The sequence below is a fragment of the Rutilus rutilus genome (assembly GCF_951802725.1).
Source record: "Rutilus rutilus genome assembly, chromosome: 14".
Lineage (NCBI taxonomy): Eukaryota > Metazoa > Chordata > Actinopteri > Cypriniformes > Leuciscidae > Rutilus > Rutilus rutilus.
Genome location: NC_140219.1, coordinates 25,320,779 through 25,340,780, shown reverse-complemented (window position 1 = coordinate 25,340,780; position 20,002 = coordinate 25,320,779). Strand labels below are relative to the sequence as shown.

Sequence of the window (20,002 nt, the reverse complement as noted above, 5' to 3'; positions counted from 1 at the left end):
TAGGAAAAATATCGAAACTCTTTGGTCATTTTTTTTGAGAGATGCTAATGGTCTTGTCCGGTTCAATGATCTATGCTAAGCTATGCTAAAAGTGGTACCGCCAGACCCGGAGATCGGCTGAATGGATTTGAAAACGGTAAAACTCAACTGTTTAACTCTGGGGGAGTTGTAAAATGAGCCTATTTCCAAAAAAAGTGGAGGATCCCTTTAACAAATTCACATTTGTGTAAATAAAACTTACCCATAATCAAAAAATGATTACACAAAAATTCAACATCTATGTTTTGTGGTTAATAGAGCTTTCTAGCTGTGTTAAATCACTAAATTACTGTGCAGATCATTATTTTAGTACATTTCATTTACAATTTAATGTTATTTTTTAAAATAACTAGCTGCCTGACTTTGACAATAAAGGTACGGTCACCTTTACTGTTTTTACAACAAATTTTCACTGATGAAATCCATTGATTTCAATAGGAATCCCCACAATTTGGAATTTTGCGCGAGGGTGCAGATTTCGCAACAAGTTGGTCACATGATTTGAAAGTGACATCTGTGTGAGCTGTGCTATTGCTACACTATTGCATTGACAATAAACAATGAACCTTTTTTCCCGTGAAATTTCTCCAAAATGTCACTAATGTGATGTGACTGCACCTTGGCCCAGTTCGCCATAACACCTGCTGAGTTGTGAAATTGTTATCTATAAGGGGTTTGAGGAAGAATTTTAAGTTTTCTATGAAACATTTCTTCTTTTTTTGATCTATTTATTTTGAAAGTGGCATGAGTCATTTGGAATATATCTTCTTTTTTTTCAACAATGACAGATTATCAGAAAGTGTCCCCGTTTATCTGCCTTCTAGTGCTGTAGACTAAGTGTCAAATACATATTTAAAAGTATTCAGTGTAGTCTCTCAATAAATATGAGGTTGGAATAGTTGTACATGAAGTATGGCATCATCACATCGCAGTGCACTAGTGAAACTGCACTCTCACTTCCTTATGATGGTTAACACAAGAAATCACTGGCCTATTAGATTTTCATAATAAAGAAAGAACCAACCTGCAACCTACAATCCGTGTCCTCCAGCCATAAGTGATTCAAACACACACACATGCGCGCAAAACCACACACACACACACACACACACACGCACACACGCATGCACAACCGCACACTAGCTGACTTTACAGCGGAAGTCTTAGTTTCAGTTGTCTTCCCTCCCATCAGAGGACAACTGCACCTTTCAGTGTGGCAGAAGCGTGAAGGTAACGTTTGCTTTATTGACCTTTTTTGTTTTTCTATTGTTCTATTGTATTTGTGAAAACTCCCTGCCTAATGTGCAATAGCAGACAGGGTTTCATTTCAGATCAATTCATACTACAAGTTCTTTCTTCTACCAGAACTTTGCCATGTATGTTGTGTCGTGCAGCTGAAATGGCACTTGTTTGCTAACCTGAAATGAGATTGACATAGAAATCCATTCGTTATCAAATGTGACATGTTTCTGGATGTATCGCTCTCTCTCTCTCTCTCTCTCTCTCTCTCTCACACACACACACATAGATGTCTGTTAAACCGGACCACAGCGAGGATGAGGAGGGGAATCATGGGCCGGAGGTCACGGTCTTGGAGACTAACCGCTTTGGCTTCATTCTAGGAAATGGAGAAACTGACAGGTCCGTGTTGATGTCCGTTCACTCACGTCTATCACAGCTTAGAGCTTGGGTGGAGGTTGATTTAAGTGTTTATCACTCCCAAAAAGCCCTAGTTGAGCACGGTGTGTGCTATACAATGTCTGATCTGTGGTCAAGGCATTTTGTATCCTGTGTTGCATTGATAATTCAGACACAACTCACAATCTTATAAGCAGCCGTTACCTTTTGCACCTCTTACTCTAGTTTTCTCCTTCTCAACATCCTGTCATGTTGCTATAGAGATATCTGGCCTGTCAGAGTGTGGTTTCCTGTTTTCTGTGTGTTTGCCTCTTATGACACTTATGCTCTGCACTGGTATGGAGACGTCTTTAGTGAGAGTGAGTTAGGAAGCAGGGTAGAGGTGTGTGATTCTCTGCTTCATTGGAAAATGTTATTCACACTGACTGCACAGTCCCAGTCTCATTGCACTGTAGTTGAGACTGAAGTATGCTGCAGTATAGTGGTGTAGTATTGCTGATTGTGTGTGTGTGTGTGTGTGTCGTTGACAGTGACAGTCCATGTCCAGAGTTAGTGAGACATCGAGAGTCCAAATGGCTCAGCCTCATGACTCAATGGGAGCAAGTGATGGAGAAAAAGAGCAACAAGGTGTGTCTATCTCGCTGTTGTTGACTTGTGTTTGCATATTTTAGCAAGAATGATCATATATACATCTGGCACATTTCAAATATTACGTTAGGCGCCCACCCATCATTCTGATATTGATTGAATATTCTTTCTATATCTACACTATTGAAAACCTCATAGAAACGTGAGGAATTCGTATTTAGCATATAGGAGACTTTTACAATTCACATGGAAAAGCATGGAAAATTATCAAGCGAAATCAAACGTTGTGGTGGTGGCACACCACTTTTCTTCAAAAAATGTTAAATCAATCAACTTTATAATCGTGCAATGATATAATGAGTAATCATGTGCCAATCCCTTGTGAAAAAGAAGTACACTTTAGCATATTTTTAATACTTAATATACTCTGTTGTTTCAACTTAAAAAAGTAAGTTGTACTAAGTGACAACTTGAATATTTGTGTTGACTAAACTTAAAATTTTATGGCAGCATGAACACACTTTTTTAAGTTGAATCCAATTTAATTTTTTACAGTGTACTATTATGTGTAGTATGTAGTATATGTATTATACTTCTGTTTAGTACAACATCACTGTAAAAAGTGAACAGTTGGATCAACTTAAAAAAATTACTTAAATTGGTAACACCTAAAGAAATTAAGTTTTCTCAACTTAAATGATCACGTTTTTCATGATAAAACGTGATAATTTAAGTTGAGAAAACTTAATTTCTTTAGGTGTTACCAATTTAAGTAATTTTTTAAAAGTTGATCCAACTGTTCACTTTTTACTTATCCCATACATAAGCACAAACTGAATGTAATGTTTTAGGACACTTAATTGCTTGTTATTTGAATATTAAATTCAAATGTATTATTGTGGAAATGTATAAATGCTTCGCTGAATGTTTTTTTGACTCACTTATGTATTTAGTACATCTTTTCATATATAATTTATGGTAAACTAATATATACTTTAATCTTTCTGTTTCTCTGCATGTCATGAATTTGTATGACATGTTGTATGACAATTTGTCATTCCACATTTGCAATAATGACGTTGCATTTGAATAAATGAACAATATTTTAACTGTAAGTGTAATATTGAATAAGACACTACAGTTATGATTATAATCAAGTGTTTTACGTGTGCTTTAGTATGTTAGTCAACATCAAGTGTACTTTTAAAGCATGCCAAAATATTAATAAAACAATGATTTAAAATGTACTTTAACGTAATACTTTCAATCTGACATTATTACAAAGTGTACTTAAGTGTGTTAAGAGTCTCTTTAAATACACTTAAGTGCATTTTATTTCATTAATATTAGATTGCCTTCAAGAACAGTTTTTTAAAATATACTTTTAAGATTTGAAACACTACAAGTGCACATTCAATACAATTAAGAGCACTTCTTTTTCACAAGGGACAGCATAACATTTTCAAGTGATTTGTAAGTCTAACAGCTGTAGATTGTAGAAGGCTATTTGTGGAACTTATAAATTGATAAATCAATAATGAGTTAATGTGTAAATAGCCCAGCTGTTTCTGATCGTATTGATTCTTTGAGCATTGATTTTTCAGTTGATTAATGTTTGAAACCTCATATGTCATTGTCAGTGGGCCCACATATGATACAGGATGTTGAATGTCAAATACTGCAGACAGCAAATGAGTGCCAAATTCCTCCATATGTAAGATTTGGGATCATCGTATTTAAATGGATAGTTCACCCAAAAATGTCATTACTCACCCTCATGTTGTTCTTAACCAGTATGAGTTTGTTTCTTCTGCTAAACACAAAAGAAGATATTTTAAAGAATGTTGGTAATCAGTTTACGGCACCCATTGACTTCTACTTTTTCCCCCTACTATGGAAGTCAGTGGGTGCCGTAAACTCTCTGGTTACCAACATTCTTTAAAATATCATCTTTCGTGTTCAACATAAAAAGAAACTCATGTAGGTTTGGATAAACTTGAGGGTGAATAGGTAATGACACAATTTTCATTTTTGAGTGAACTATCCCTTTAACGCATTTGGGTAAGTTAATTATTAAAGAAATGCTTAATCAGATTTTTTTTCTGAATATGCTAAAATATCCAAGAATTTTGGATTCATTTGCAGTCAAAAGAGCATTTAATTGTTAGCATAAGTTTTACAATGGCCAGCCACATCGCTCAGCTCTCTTCCTTTGTCTCAGGTCAAAGGTCAATGTCAGAAGGGCATCCCAGCATCCGTCAGGGCAAAGGGCTGGCCTCTGCTCTGTGGTGCTAAGGATAGAAAAGACAAAAACCATGAACTCTACAAAGTAAGTGATTGGTTGTATTTGTATCATGTTTTTATATTCTTATACACTGCCTGGCCAAAAAAAAAAAAAATGCTGTTTGTATTTAAATAGGCAAATGCTTAAGAGTCTGTGATTGGATCATTATTGATGTGATTATTATGTTTCTAGCATGTTATATGTTTGGCGACAGTTCTTCTAACTCTACCTGATGGAGTGTGTAGCTTTTTATTTCTTAAACCAGGAAGACACATCATGGCCATATTCCAGGATGGCAATGTCAAGATTCATCAGGCTCAAATTGTGTAATAATGGTTGGGAGGATCATGAAGAATCATTTTCACACATGAATCGTCTCCTCTGAGTCCAGACTTTAAATTCAGTGAAAGTCTTTGGGATGTGCTGGAGGAGACTTTACAGAGCGCTGGACCCTTGTATTGTCAATACAAGATCTGGACCAAAAATTGATGCACCTCTTGATGGAAATAACATCACAACATTTATTTCCATCACGAGGTGCATCCATTTTTTTTTGATCAAGATCTTGTACTGACAAGGCAAGAGTCAAGAATAACTTAGGGTTAGAAGAACTGTTGCCAAACACTGCAATATTGATCCACTCTTAAGCATTTGCCAATTTAAATCCAAACATCCAAACTTTTTTTTTTGGCCAGGCAGTGTTATAAGCCCTGTTTGTTCTGTGTTAGCGTCTAGTCGAAGCTCCAGATCATCACGGATGGACCGATGTCATCAAAAGAGACACAGACAGACAATTTCCCTTCCATGAGATGTTCCAGTCCAAAGACGGCCATGGGTACTGTCCTTTCCCTTCCCGTGCTGAATGCAGTGTGCTCTGTTGCATTATAAATCACAACATTTCTCATTCTGTGTCTGCTTCTGTCTGCTCTCTGTATGAGTAGTCAGAAGGACTTGCTGGAGGTCCTGAAAGCGTACACTCAGTACCGTCCCGAAGAGGGCTACTGTCAGGCACAGGGTCCGGTGGCCGCGGTCCTTCTGATGAACATGCCTGCTGAGGTACCACTCCTGTCATGACTATACAGTACATGAGAGCTATTACACAATAAACAACCAAATAATACGCAAAAGGCGGCACATTCATAATGTACGCTACCGTACAAAAGTTTGGGGTCAGTAAGATTTTAATGTCTTTGAAAGAAGCAGCTTATGCTCAGCAAGGCTGCATTTATTTGATCAAAAAATACAGTAAAAAACAGTGATATTGTAAATTATTATTACAATCTAAAAGAACTGTTTGAATGCATGTAATTTATTCCTGTGATGCAAAGCTGAATTTTCAGCATCATTACTCCAGTCTTCAGTGTCACATGATCCTTCAGAAATCATTCTAATATGATGATTTGATGCTCAAGAAACATTTCTTATTATCAATGTTGAAAACAGTTGTGCTGATTCATATTTTTTAAATAATTTAAATGGTAGCATATATAGATCATATAACAGATGATCTATGTATAAGTTTGCAAATGAATACTACACTACCTGTCATTTTTTAATGCATTTATATACACATATGCAATGATAAACATTTCAAATAGTAGTGTACTACCATTTATTGCCACATGACCTCATTTTGTGATTGGGATCCAGCTATTATTCCAGAAATGATATGTATATGCTACTGCAGAAATAGTTAGCATTGAATGCTAGCATGACGAATGCTAGCATGACATTGCGTAACTGATTTTCTTTCTGTTTAAGGAGGCGTTCTGGTGTCTGGTGCAGATTAGTGAGCTCTACCTCCCTGGATACTACAGTCCTCTGCTGGTAGGGCATCTTTACAGTAACGGTTAAATGTGTATGAAAATTGATAGATACAGTTTCATTATCCTTTCTCTTTAGGAAGGTGTTTTATTCGACGCTGCTGTTCTCTCAAGTGTGTTAAAAAAGCTGTGTCCAGCTGCACACAAACACCTGCAGAATCAGGGGGTGGAGCCTCTCATGTTTGCCACTGATTGGCTGATGTGTCTGTACAGCCGTCACCTGCCTTTCAACACTTTGCTCAGAGTCTGGGATCTCTTTTTCTGTTATGGTTTGTTTTCAACTATATATATTTGCAAGATTTGACTGTGGTCTTAAGTCGGGTGCACACTGTACGATTTATGATAGTCCTTCATGACTGTTGATTGTCAGATTGTACGAACATGATCCCCGCTGTAAGCCATGTCACGCTGTAGGATCTCAGTTGTCTTCAATGTCAAACTGTACTTGAGTCAAGATGCGTTAAAAACGGACGCACACAAGAACGTCATCAGGTTCTGCGCGGTCCTATTGGTTTTTAATTTGATGGTTGTTGTAGGAGAAGTCAAAGTGCAGGACTGAGCCTCAAAACTTCTGACACTGGCAGAATTTCGTCGGAGGTAAAAATTGGATCGCAATGGTCATTAATCACCTGTCGACGAACGTGTCAAACTAGCGATCAGCGACTTCAGATTTTGGCCCAGGATCAGAGGAACCATTTAAGATTCTCAAAATTGGTCTCCGACGGCCAAATAGGGGCCACAGTCGTACAGTGTAAACCTGGCTTTAGACATTATACTGACACTTAGATGATGAATTACTCAATGCTAGATGCCAATTTTGCTTACAAATAATTCCCTTTTTACAAAAGTATTTGTCACCCACCCTTATTATTCTGCAACAAAAAGTGTCATACAATTGGAGCTTTACTGTGATTATGTACGAAGTATCAAAATCCTTTTAAGGCAAGTCAGTTGGCTTGTCGGCCATCTTGGCAAAGCCCCTGGTCAGCTACGAATGGAGACAGTGGTTCACTTTTTCAATGGTTCAGAAAGTTTTTTTTGTTTTTTTTTTCATTAATTAATTTTCTGGAGTCTTTGTTAAAGAGTTTTAATGATCTATGGGCCAAACCAACCAGCAAGGAGGTACATCACAACATTACAAACTTCTATTTGAAGCAAAAAGGTGTTTGAAACTGAAAAAAAGTTCCAAACTGTTTACTTAATGGCTTTAGTGAGGGAAATAACTCCAATCCCATGAAGCATTGCAAATCACAATCGAATTAAAAACCATGGAGAAGTATAAAACTTAATTTAAGGATATTTATTATATATAGAAACGCTATAATTTTCTTTTTTTATTGCAAAATGTGCACATATAAACACATATTTAAGAACAGTAGTCAACATTTGAAGTGGATCAAAACCTTCCATCGAAGTTATACATGAATTTTGAATAATACCCAACTTTGATGAACTTTTTTGATCCATTTCAAATGTTGACTACTGTAGTTAAGGGAGTAGCGTATTGACACTGACTCAATTTCGTCATTCGCAGTGCTTCGCGGGACTGTCCGAGACTTTTGGCACAATTTGCTTGTTGCAATTCTCTTGAGTTTTTCTGTAGAATCATGGGTAATGTAGTTTTTAACCAAGAATTCTGCTGTTAAATACGAGCATTTAAAAAAAAAAACTAAAGTTAAAATAATGCAGAGCATTTACCATCGATTAACAACCTCAGAACTTACTGAAGGTCTGTTTTTAAAGGTTTATAAGTTATCGTTCAAAAACAATTTCCCTATTGAGAAAACAAATGTTTTTACTTCCAGAAACCAACAGTTGCAGTCTCTTTTCTAATTATGCAAGTACAACTCAGACCTGCTTGATTAACATATGTTAAATATCCAATGATATAAATAAAAAACTATTGTCTCATCTAACTGACGTGTGGGACTTCCTACCGCCACCATTTTAAGCAGTTAAAACCATGACCATGAGGTCAGAAGCATTTATTTTTGGCTCTCATATTAGCAGATTAGTATGGAAGCTTGTTTCCGCCACAGAAAAAAAACTATTTAAAAGATAATTGCAACTTTTTATCTCACAAATGACTTTTTTCCCTTGCAATTGTGAGTTTATATCTCGCAATTCTGAGAAAAAAAGTCTGGATTATGAGATAAAAGGTCGCAATTACCTCGTTTATTTTTATTCAGTGGTGGAAACAAGCTTCCGTAGATTAGAGCATTTTAGTTTCAGAGTTCGTTTAGTTTCAGTGCTGAGTGTATTTATAATGTTTAGCCTTGAGGTTTCCATCCTGTTTCTCTCCTTCAGCTCTGTTGCACAGCAGAAAAAGGTTTTAACACTTCTGGAGTTCATGATTTGTCCATTTAATTGAGTCCATGTGGTGACCACAGCTGGTGTGTGTGTGTGGCAGGTGTGCGTGTTTTGTTTCAGGTTGCTGTAGTGCTGGTGCGGCGATGTCTGGGAGAGGGACGACAGCGAAAAGAGTGTGATGGACAGATGGAAACCCTGGAGCGACTGCGAGGTGTTAAAGAGCGTGTCCAAAATGAGCAGACTGATGCCTTTATCCATGAGGTAATATCACTGATATTGTATTTCAACTCATCTAAATAAAGGCCTGTTCACACCAAAATGAATGTTCCGTGCGAAAATCCGGTGCGATAAACATTTTAATTTGATGAATGATGGTTATATTTAGACTAAAATGAACATTCGCATGCTGTCAATGCAACGGATGTTTTCTACGGAGGGGTGTTCTCATCTCTCAGAAACCTGAACAAGCAATAAGATTTGTGCTTTTGACCGTATGCCCAGAGCCGCGTCTGTTAAATAAAACCATGACGTGTTGGCGCCCATGAAAGGACTATCTTGGTATGTTACAGTAAATAGCAGAGGAAGAATACAGAAACTGTATCGTCAGAAATTTGGTCCTTTCTCAAAACCAGATCTCCATAAGGACCCCGACTGATCCCATTGAGAATGTTTAATGGATACAGTCGCCTGATTTCAATTCCTACATAATCACATTATATGTCATTAGGGCTACACTGCCCGGTTTGGAGTTAAATTGGCAATTGGATCATTATTGCTGTGATTATTATGTCCTAGCAACAGTTCTTCTAACCCCAAGTTATTCTTGACTCTTGCCTTGTCAATACAAGATCTTAACCAAAAAAATGGATGCACCTTGTGATGGAAATAAATGTTGTGATGTTATTTCCATCAAGAGGTGCATCAATTTTTGGTCCAGATCTTGCAAGAGTCCAGCGCTCTGTAAAGTCTCCTCCAGCACATCCCAAAGACTTTCACTGAATTTAAAGTCTGGCCTCTGAGGAGACGATTCATGTGTGAAAATGATTCTTCATGATCCCTCCCAACCATTATTACACAATTTGAGCCTGATGAATCTTGCCTGGAATATGGCCATGATGTGTCTTCCTGGTTTAAGAAATAAAAAAGCTACACACTCCATCAGTTAGAGTTAGAAGAACTGTCACCAAACATATAACATGCTAAAAACATCATAATCACTGCAATAATGATCCAATCATTGACTTTTAAATCCAAAATTAAATTTAAATCCAAACAGTGACTTTTTTTTTTTGGCCAGGCAGTGAGTGTTATAATGACCATCAATGTTTGTTTTAGTTAGCTTATACATTAGGATAGCATATAGACATCCGATTAGCCTGATAGCTTCGCTTATACACCACTCATTTGTTCTACAACCAACGAGGCGAACCGGGGTAACCGGGGTATTTATGTTTTTCTATAACTGCCACCTACTGTCAGAGAGTGAAACAGAATTTTCATTCCGGACGTCTGCTGTTTTTTTAATCATTAAGGGTTATGAATAACTAAGGTTATGATTTTTATCACTAAAATAACCACATTTAGTGTTATTTAACAATTTTTCACGGGCAAAATCCAGTCATTTCAATAGGAATCCACGCGTATGGGAAATTTGTGTTTTCCCCAAGCAGATTTCACAGTTTGTCGCATTGAAAAACAGAAAGCTGATTGGTTTGACAGTGATGTGTGAGCTTCATACAAGGTTACACTATTGACAATGGATCTTTTTTGTCCGTGAAATTTTGCTAATGTGATTGCACATTTAGACTGAAAAGAAAATTTTAATTCCAAACATTCCTGTTAATGTGAACAGGCCTTAAGTCCTGATAGATTTCTTTACTCAAAAATACTATTGCACCCCTTAGGTATGTTCAGTGTCCCTGTCCCTGTCGGACCTGCAAAAACAAACAGAGAAAGAGCTGGAGAAATGGAAGACAGACAGACCGAACTCGACCTTTGACCCACGAGGGCGCTGTTATGGATACCGGATGGCATGGGAAAGAGTGCAGGATAAACAAAAGGAACACGAAAAGAAGGAGCGACAGAAGGGGAGCCTGATTATTCCTCTAATGCGCTCACATTCTTCTCTTTCTCCTTCGGTTCTGCGCAAGAAATGGAGGAAGAGGAGCAGTAAGACTGACACAGAGGAGTGGGATGGAGGAGGAAGAAAGTTCTCACATAGTCTGATGGAGGAGAGCGACGAAGAGGAGATGAGGAGGAGGAAGAGTATGTGTGGTATCGTTGGGGAGCAAAGGGACAAACGGGACAGGCTAACAGATGAGCTCTCTACACACAAACACAAAGACCACAACACACATCCAAACATCTCAGTGGTGGTGTCCTCTAGTATCGACTCTGATGTTTTTGAGAAAGAGCACACAGAGGCATCTTTAAACCAACAGAAAGATAATTCAGCAACAACACAAGCTGAGGTTGAGGAGACACACCATCATGAACAGAACACAAACCAAGATGAACCGAGTACAGAAACGCAAGGACAGCAGGATGAACAGAATATAGAAAAAGACAGAGGTCAAGATGAAAAGAGCAGAGAAGCACCAACAAATCAAACTGAACAGAATACAAACAATCAGACATGTCAAGATGAACAGACTGTGGAAGAGAAGACTTCAGAGCCAGAAGAAAGTTCACCTGTTGAAACACCACAGGAAGAAGATATACAGACTGTTTTCAGTAAACAGGAAGAGGAAACACAGCCAGATAGCAACATCCAGGAAGTAGAAATACAAACAGACCACTGTGAACGACAAGAAGAAACAGAAGATAGGTTGCCAATTGTCATAAAACCGGAAGACAATTTGCAAAATGAGGAAAGTATCCCAGAGAAAGAGGTACAGACACATGTTGTCCAGGACGAAACATCTAGCGATTCACATGAAGAACATGAACATTCAGAAAGGCAGAAAGAAGAGGATTTGTACATGCACACAGTGACAGAGGAAGATGAAGAGCCTGGTGATGTAGACGAGGAGGAAGGTTTTCAGCAAGAAGAGTTTAATGTTCTCCCTGAGGAGACAAAGGAAACCAAAGAGATAACAGAGCCTTCAAAGATGTGTGAGGAGAAAGATGACAAGCGATTGGAGGAAGAAAGGCAAGATATAAGCTTAGAAGAGAGAGACAATAACCCATTGCAAACATCTGAAGCATCCTTCTTACAAACTGAAGAAGAGAGTGAAACTGAGTATCCAGATCCCGTACAGCAATCCCAATCAAGCGAGCCGGAGCACAATGACATGGATGCTACCGTTACATCCGAAGAGTTAGTGCACTGTCCAATGGATTCCACTGTGAAGGATACGGTAGGATCTGGCAACCCAGAGCAGATTGAAACGAATCCTGCTGATGGCACCGACACCCTTGAACCAGAAGCAACAGTAGCATCAAGACACTCTGAAAACAGTGACAAGGATGCTGCCGCTGTTCCCACATCTAGTAACAAAGAAATCGGTGAAATCAATCTCGAAAATAGTGAAGAAATTAAATCATCAGGATCTGAAAATACAATATGTTGTGAAGTCAATACAACTGAAGAATCGAGCAACCTCGCACACAATGCAGAGGATGATACTATCCTCTCAGAAAGAAGCAATGAAATGCATGTTTCTCCAGAATCTGACAACCCTGAAAGCAACACCATAGATTTTACCACTGAACGTGGCAAAGAAAGCAATGCTGTGGAAATTACTGTTGAATCTGGCAATCCAGAGAGCAGAAAAGTGCCTGTTGGAAGTGAATCTGGCAACCCTGAGAGCAATATAGTGGATTCTGCTATTGGCAACCCTGAAAGCAACGTGACAGATGTTATCACTGAATCTGAAAAAACAGAAAGCAATGAGGTGGAAATTGCTGTTGGACCTGGCAACCCAGAATGCAGTGATGTGCATGATAAAACTACATTTGGCAACCCAGAGAGTAATATAATAGACCCGGATGTTGGATCTGGCAACCCAGAATGCAGTGATGTGCATGATAAAACTACATCTGGCAACCCAGAGAGTAATATAATAGACCCGGATGTTGGATCTGGCAACCCAGAATGCAGTGATGTGCATGATAAAACTACATCTGGCAACCCAGAGAGTAATATAATAGACCCGGATGTTGGATCTGGCAACCCAGAATGCAGTGATGTGCATGTTACAACTGGATCTGGCAACCCAGAGAGTAATAAAGAAGATTCAGCTGTTGTATCTGGCAACCCAGATTACAAAGCGGTGCATGTCGCAACTGAATCTGACAACCCAGAGACCAACAGAGATCATGTGACTGCTGGATCTTGCAACCCTGAGTGTAATACAGAGGATTGTGCTGTTGGATCTGGCAATCCTCATGACAGTGAATGTGCAATACCAGGAAACAGCCAGGGTTCAGAGTCTCCGTCTTTAATTCAATCTTCAAAATCCCCAAACGTCCCGCCAGCTCAGCTCCGTGTGCGAAGGACTTCCAGCTCGCGGGTTTCCTATCCCACAATCCTCTCTGAGGACACCTTCAGAGAGCCACAGCAGCAGGGACACATGCCTTCAGAAAATATGACACACACACTTACACAAGACACACAAGCTCAGCCTAGCTCACCGACAAAGTCAGACAATCCAAAACGTCTGGGTCTGTTCCGTCGCCTCCGTGGGGAGACCAGTAAAACCCCCATCCCCAAAATCCTCATCCAGGACTTTAGCGAGAAAGAGGAGAAACTGACGGCGAAAGAGAGGAGGAGGCGGAAGAGGGAGAAAGAGCGAAAAGAAAGGGAAGAGAAAGACAGAAAGAAACGAGAGAAAGAGATGGAAAAGGACAAAGGAAAAGAGAGGAAAAAGCCTCAGACACGAGGGAAGAGTTTCCAGGTGCTCAGCAAGAAGTGTGTCGATGACGTCGTGTCCACGGGGAACAGCGACTCTCAGACTCAATCTCGCTCCAGGAGAAACTCTGACCCTTTTTCTGACAATTATTTCTAAATAATCAGAGACTTGATCAAATATTCGCATTTCACAGTGGGAGTGAGATGTTTTAATGTGAGCTGTGCAATGATTTGACGTGGCTTGTTATATTTCACTGCTTCATCTCTTGGTTTAAACCCATTATTATTTCGATAGAAAAATAAAATCAGGAGGAGAAGTGTGTGTGTGTAAATGTCTTTAGCGGTCTTTGTGAGGCTGCATGTGGGAGTCTCTTTCCACACCGTTCACTTCTGAGTTCAATCGACGGGGCGGTTATGATGTTTCTGCCTGGTTTTCGTCTTCGCTGTCACTTGCGAGCACTTCCTGGCTCTGTATCGTCTGATTGGTCAGCTGAGACAGCGTGGGCAGAACTGAACCGAAGAAAAGTGAACAAAACTGAAAGAGAAGAAGGGAGGGATAAATAATCAGTGAGATACGGGCATTAAGTTTTATGTTTTTAAACAAATGTTTCATTTAAAAGATTATAGTACCTTTTTGTTGGGAGGTCCTTCTGCAAGTGCTTCCTCCTGCTCCTCTTCGCTGGCTGGGTGCTTTCTGTTATTGGTGGGGACAGGGTGCGGGGGGGATGTGGGTGCATGTGACGGTCCAGGTAGTTCGCTGGTCTCCATGGCGATGAGAAATGAGTCCATGTCGTCATTCATGAAGTCGTCTGTTGGTTGCTCGGTATCAGGGCTGAGGGGGAAAACGATAAAAGTACCAACTAGAAATGAATCTTAACGTTTATAGGATTGATTATATTCCATATTTCATGATTTGACGTACTGTTTTGTGTTGGATTTGCCGTGGTTCTTTGGATGCGAGTCCTCTGACAGTGTAGCGAGGACAAAATTAGCCTCCAGAACACTGTCTGTTACACTCAGGATTACTGGACTTAAACACAATCGCATACACACACAGGTGAGAATACACTGTGATACCGTTTTTAAACATACACACTACTGTTCAAAAGTTTGAGCTCAGTATATTTTTAATAGAAATTCATTCTTTTATGAACACATGAAATTAAACATTTATAATGTTACAAAAGATTTCTATTTCAAATAAATGCTGTTCTTTTGAACTTTCTTTTCATTAAATATCACTGATTCCACAACAATGTTGATAACAGCACAACACTGATAATAATGTTTCTTGAGCATCAAATCATCATATTAGAGTGATTTCTGAAGGATCACGTGACACTGAAGACTGGAGTAATGATGCTGAAAATTCAGCTTTGATCACAGGAATACACTACATATAATTACAAATATTAAAATATTATATTAAAAAATAAAACAGTTATTTTACATTGTAATAATATTTGAAACTTTTCAATGGTAGTGTATAGCATTTTTGATCATTAAAAAAAAAAAAAAAAAAATTTAAGTGGATAAAACGTGAATTGGGCTAGTTCATGAGCAAATATAAACTAACCTGCCTGGCTCATCAAAATACATAGAGATTGGAAGACCAGATGACTCAGCAAATACAAGCAAACCCTGATGGAAAACCAGAAAAAAAAAAAAAAAAAGTAAAGCTATAGCATTCAATGGCAAAAGTCAAGGTTAAATGATAAAAAAGACAAAATCAAACATTAAATTTGACACCAATCAAGTTTTTTACTATAACAAATGTATCTTTTCTTCTTGTGCATGATTAATCAGGGCAATTAAAAACTAATTCAAAAAATGTAAGTCAAATGTAGGTGAATGTTATCCTGGGTTTCCCCATGCTGATTTTATTCACGCTGCTAGGCAGCCTGGACACCATGGACCAGATTTTCCCCTCAAAAAGGGAACCAATCACAGAATGGGGAGGGAGCAGCAAGACGATGACGACATCTATGCGACACACCGAAGCAGTTTGTTTATATCTATGGATCCAACATGGCATCAGACGCTAAGTTACCTTTCGATGAGGCCTTAGATAGTGTTCTAAGTAGTTTAGTCGCTGAACGCCATCGTGTACACATAAATCTCTGACCCATCGTCTTCTTCCTCGTCGAATTTCTGTCGCTCTACAAACGTCATCTGGTATAATTGAAACGATTGGCTATGAGCTACGTACAGGCGCATTTGATAGACATTCGTAGCGCCCAATAAACGGCTCTGGGCATTCGTAAACCACGCCTCAAATACGAGAAAATGAACATGTGGTTCCCAGACCACGTCTCAATGAGACGAGGTCTGACGTTAGCCAGGCTAGGTGAATGTAGGGCAAGGGCCGTTTTAAGGTAAAACGCGAAACCATAAAAATGATGATGACAATTTAACAAAAGTTTTAGAAAATGATGAATCTCACATTTCAACCTTCAAAAAAAATTATAAATGATTATAAGAAGAAGTAATAATAAATTGTATTTATAAGCGCCTTTTACGACACTCAAGGTTACCGTACAAACTTTCTTAAAAACATCAGTATAACAACAACAGACAAAGCATACTATAATCACTGCACGGCCAAGTCGCTGTTTGGATTTAAATGGGCAAATGCTTAAGAGTCAATGATTGGATCATTATTGCAGTGATTATTATGCTTACAGAAATATGTCACACTGTGCTAGATGTGTTTTCTTTCTTTGTGTTAGTATATGTTGATGTTTGTGTGAGTTCACACTCACCCTGAGCTCTTTGAGGCAGAAGGTGATGCTGGTCTGAGTGCTGATGGCAAAATGATCAAACTCCTCCGAGCTCAAACACAGTTCGGTCATCATCGCCCGTGACGGGTCTGAGAGAGGAAAAAACGTTGACTTGACATGATTTGTTTTCTGCAAAGCAGCAGAATGAAGTCTGAAACCACTGATACCTGCGTCGTCCTCGACGTGGTTCCTGAGCAACACTCGATCGCTGCTCACAGACAGAGTCACCTCCTCCTGAGATGGAGGGAAATGCAGAACCGTGTCCACCATCAGCCTACAGTAAACAACAGAACATCATTAAACACACTCTGAAAGGAACTGCAAATGGGTTGGTATTAATATTGAGGTATTAAGATTAATGTAAACCTGGGTTGAGCTTGTAGCACGTTTGCACAGCTTTCTTTATCAAACACGGCCTGCAAACTCTCACAGTCCTGAAAGGACAAATTATGTGTTTTCAAGAGCCCTGTAACAAACACACAGTTAGGTTGATCGTACTGTAGAACATGCCGTTTCTATGCAAGATTTGTAACAAGTTTATTATGAAATAAAATGTATTTGTGTACAATACCATAATAAAGGTTAATCAAGTCAAGTAAAATGTATTTGTGTAGCGCTTTGCACAATACACATTCATTCAATGTGGCTTTACAGAAAATCATGATGTTAATGTGTATAGTATTTAAATATATTTATGCCATATAGTCGCATTTAGCAGATTAGAGATTGGTGATAATAGTTTACATTTTGCAATGATACAAGCAATCAAGCCGTTGAGATTTGCTATATAGAATATATTGCTTTACGTGAGACTACTGTATGTATGTGGATAAGTTGGATATACATCATTTATATACTCAACTTTATATAGAGAGCTTTGTGATGATATAGTTTATATTTAATCCTAGTAACAAAAAGCATGTAACAATGTTTTTTGGGAAACGTTTTTACCGTGTTTACAGTGCAGAGTTATGGTCAACCGACTCTTTTCACTGTTCAACTGAAGACGGCACTTTTCTACGGAGCGATCCAGAGACGACAGGGACTTGAACACAGCCTGAACACTCTGAAGAACACAAGAAAAAGACAAGACGATTTTACATTCTGAAGCTCAAACGTGCTGCGTAACATGAGAGTGAACCTCATTGGTTCATTGCAGAAGCTCAAACATGCTGCATAACACGAGAATGAACCTCATTGGTTCTTGCTGAAGCTCAAACGTGCTGCGTAATTAGAATGAACCTCATTGGCTCTTGCTGAAGCTCAAACGTGCTGCGTAATTAGAATGAACCTCATTGGCTCTTGCTGAAGCTCAAACGTGCTGCGTAATTAGAATGAACCTCATTGGCTCTTGCTGAAGCTCAAACGTGCTGCGTAATTAGAATGAACCTCATTGGTTCTTGCTGAAGCTCAAACGTGCTGCGTAATTAGAATGAACCTCATTGGCTCTTGCTGAAGCTCAAACGTGCTGCGTAATTAGAATGAACCTCATTGGCTCTTGCTGAAGCTCAAACGTGATGCGTAACACGAGAATGAACCTCATTGGTTCTTGCTGAAGCTCAAACGTGCTGCGTAACATGAGAATGAACCTCATTGGCTCTTGCAGAAGCTCAAACTTGCTGCGTAACACGAGAATGAACCTCATTGGCTCTTGCTGAAGCTCAAACGTGCTGCGTAACATGAGAATGAACCTCATTGGCTCTTGCAGAAGCTCAAACTTGCTGCGTAACACGAGAATGAACCTCATTGGCTCTTGCTGAAGCTCAAACGTGCTGCGTAACACGAGAATGAACCTCATTGGCTCTTGCTGAAGCTCAAACGTGCTGCGTAACACGAGAGTGAACCTCATTGGTTCTTGCTGAAGCTCAAATGTGCTGCGTAACACGAGAATGAATCTCATTGGTTCTTGCTGAAGCTCAAACGTGCTGCGTAACACGAGAATGAATCTCATTGGTTCTCGCACATCAAGCGAACATGCTTGAGCTTCCGTTTACCACAACTGATGTGTGAGTTGATGAATGTTTATATGTGAATAAAAGACTAAATTCAATCCGTTCATCATATAAAGCAATCGAGTCTCTGCAGAAAATTTGGAATAAACCGCTCTATTCATATTGATTAGTTTTACATTCTCTTTATGAACTCTTTTGAAGTGTCAAAGTGGTAGTTGCGCAACTGTCAATGGAGGGACAGAAAGCTCTCAGATTACATTAAAAAGATCTTCATTTGTATTTCGAAGATGAACGAAAGGTTTGCAACGACATGAGGGTGACCCTTTAAAATAACTCTTGAAGAAACATCTCAGATGACGTGTTTACTGGTGCGAGGGCGGGACAAACTGTCACTCACATCAGATCGACCAATAGCAAACCACAACCATCCAATCAATTCCCCATGGGCAAAATCAAGCTCCGCCCTACATTTTACTTCTTTCACTCGGATATACATAACAATAGGGAACAAAACACTATAGCAACATGTTTCATGCCGACTTTAATTGATAGACACATTATAGTGTATACGTGGTGCACTGACAAGTATTTAGTTCCCAAAATATAGAGGAACTGCAGAGATGGAATGAACAGAACAGGAAATGTTACCTTGATGGGTATTTTGCAGCGAAAGCTCTGGTCTGAAGGAGCCTGATATTTCTGGAAGAAGAGAGGAGACAGCAGGAAGCAGGCAAAGGCTGACCGGGAAGAGTTGACCGACCGAAGGGCCAACTAAAAACACAGAACACACACAAGTCACATTATTTCAACAGCTCACATTAGTCTGCCATAAACACACAATCATAAACACTGGAATCAAACACATAACGTTACCCCATCCTCCAAAGGCTCCAAATACAGCTCCTCTCCGATTCTTGACAGCGAGTGTATGGCTTTTGCTAAAACTACAAAAAAAAGTGTGCATGACTCAACTTCTGTTCATAAAGACATTTTATACATTTATTTTTTTATTTCAGAGCAGGGGAAGTTCACACAGGAAGCTTCTAAGTAGCATTTTAGGTTTAACGTTAATTATAATATAATTTTGAAAAACACGTCTCGCCCTGTGTGAACGGCTTCAGTTATTACCTTTAACGTTTCCTCCGGTTGCAACACAATCCATTATATTTTGCTTGTCACCAATATTATTTTTAAACAACATAAATTATTTACATTAATTTTCCTCCGGCTCAAGCTGGTGTATTTGTCGGATCACGGAACCGGCTACATGACGCCAGTGGCTCTTATAACGCAAGAAATTGAAAGTAAAGATAAGTTTAAGAGCTGTTATCTGTTATCGCATAACATAAAGTACATAATTCTGACAACGATAAACTTGTTAGAAGCTGATAATTCAAGAATTTGTTTACTTCGAATCCGACATGTGGCGCGTATTTTCTGCACTAGCCAATCAGAGGGAGGTATCAGATACAGTTGTTTGCGTCATAACAAAGCGCCCCAATATGGAAGGTTCCAACTTGAGCATAAAATTGCGTAAGGAAACTGCTTAAACATCAAAAACAGGTTCTGCAAGATCCGCTTAAAGTTTAATGACAATAAAATTATATTAATCACAATACTTTATAATAAGTTTAAATAAGAATAGAAATAAACAGCTGTTTGATAATTGTCATCTACAAGTCTTGTAACAGCAGCATCACAGCAAGATTCTATATCCTATGGTAAAGCATAAAAAG

At 38.8% G+C, this 20,002-nt stretch overlaps 2 protein-coding genes across 2 annotated transcripts; one reads left to right on the top strand and one right to left on the bottom strand.

The window, feature by feature from the left end:
• Window positions 1-1,142: 1,142 nt before the first annotated feature.
• On the top strand, window positions 1,143-13,851 carry tbc1d10c (TBC1 domain family, member 10C). Its single transcript, XM_084429447.1, has 10 exons — window positions 1,143-1,269; window positions 1,568-1,680; window positions 2,208-2,304; window positions 4,487-4,594; window positions 5,278-5,384; window positions 5,491-5,605; window positions 6,311-6,376; window positions 6,452-6,641; window positions 8,783-8,943; window positions 10,587-13,851. The coding sequence occupies exons 2-10, from the start codon at window positions 1,568-1,570 to the stop codon at window positions 13,689-13,691; spliced, it is 4,062 nt and encodes a 1,353-aa protein (XP_084285573.1). The 5' UTR covers window positions 1,143-1,269; the 3' UTR covers window positions 13,692-13,851.
• Window positions 13,715-19,725, bottom strand: rad9a (RAD9 checkpoint clamp component A). The gene is made up of 12 exons (XM_084429448.1): window positions 19,676-19,725; window positions 19,395-19,548; window positions 19,140-19,210; window positions 18,915-19,037; window positions 17,266-17,380; window positions 16,681-16,780; window positions 16,482-16,588; window positions 16,297-16,403; window positions 15,111-15,175; window positions 14,457-14,564; window positions 14,165-14,366; window positions 13,715-14,069 (listed from the first exon to the last, which is right to left on the bottom strand). The coding sequence occupies exons 2-12, from the start codon at window positions 19,465-19,467 to the stop codon at window positions 13,947-13,949; spliced, it is 1,194 nt and encodes a 397-aa protein (XP_084285574.1). The 5' UTR covers window positions 19,468-19,548; window positions 19,676-19,725; the 3' UTR covers window positions 13,715-13,946.
• Between the last annotated feature and the right edge of the window lie 277 nt (window positions 19,726-20,002).

What these genes read in the sequence shown, in the direction of transcription:
- tbc1d10c (XM_084429447.1), top strand. Translation starts at nt 1,568, where the DNA reads ATGTCTGTTAAACCGGACCACAGCGAGGATGAGGAGGGGAATCATGGG. An exon ending in AAAACCATGAACTCTACAAA is followed by an intron (nt 4,595 to 5,277) that starts GTAAGTGATTGG and finishes GTTCTGTGTTAG; the next exon opens with CGTCTAGTCGAAGCTCCAGA. An exon ending in GATACTACAGTCCTCTGCTG is followed by an intron (nt 6,377 to 6,451) that starts GTAGGGCATCTT and finishes CTTTCTCTTTAG; the next exon opens with GAAGGTGTTTTATTCGACGC.
- rad9a (XM_084429448.1), bottom strand. Translation starts at nt 19,467, where the DNA reads ATGTTGTTTAAAAATAATATTGGTGACAAGCAAAATATAATGGATTGT. An exon ending in CCACGTCGAGGACGACGCAG is followed by an intron (nt 16,404 to 16,481) that starts GTATCAGTGGTT and finishes TTCCTCTCTCAG; the next exon opens with ACCCGTCACGGGCGATGATG. An exon ending in GGCAAATCCAACACAAAACA is followed by an intron (nt 14,367 to 14,456) that starts GTACGTCAAATC and finishes TTTCCCCCTCAG; the next exon opens with CCCTGATACCGAGCAACCAA.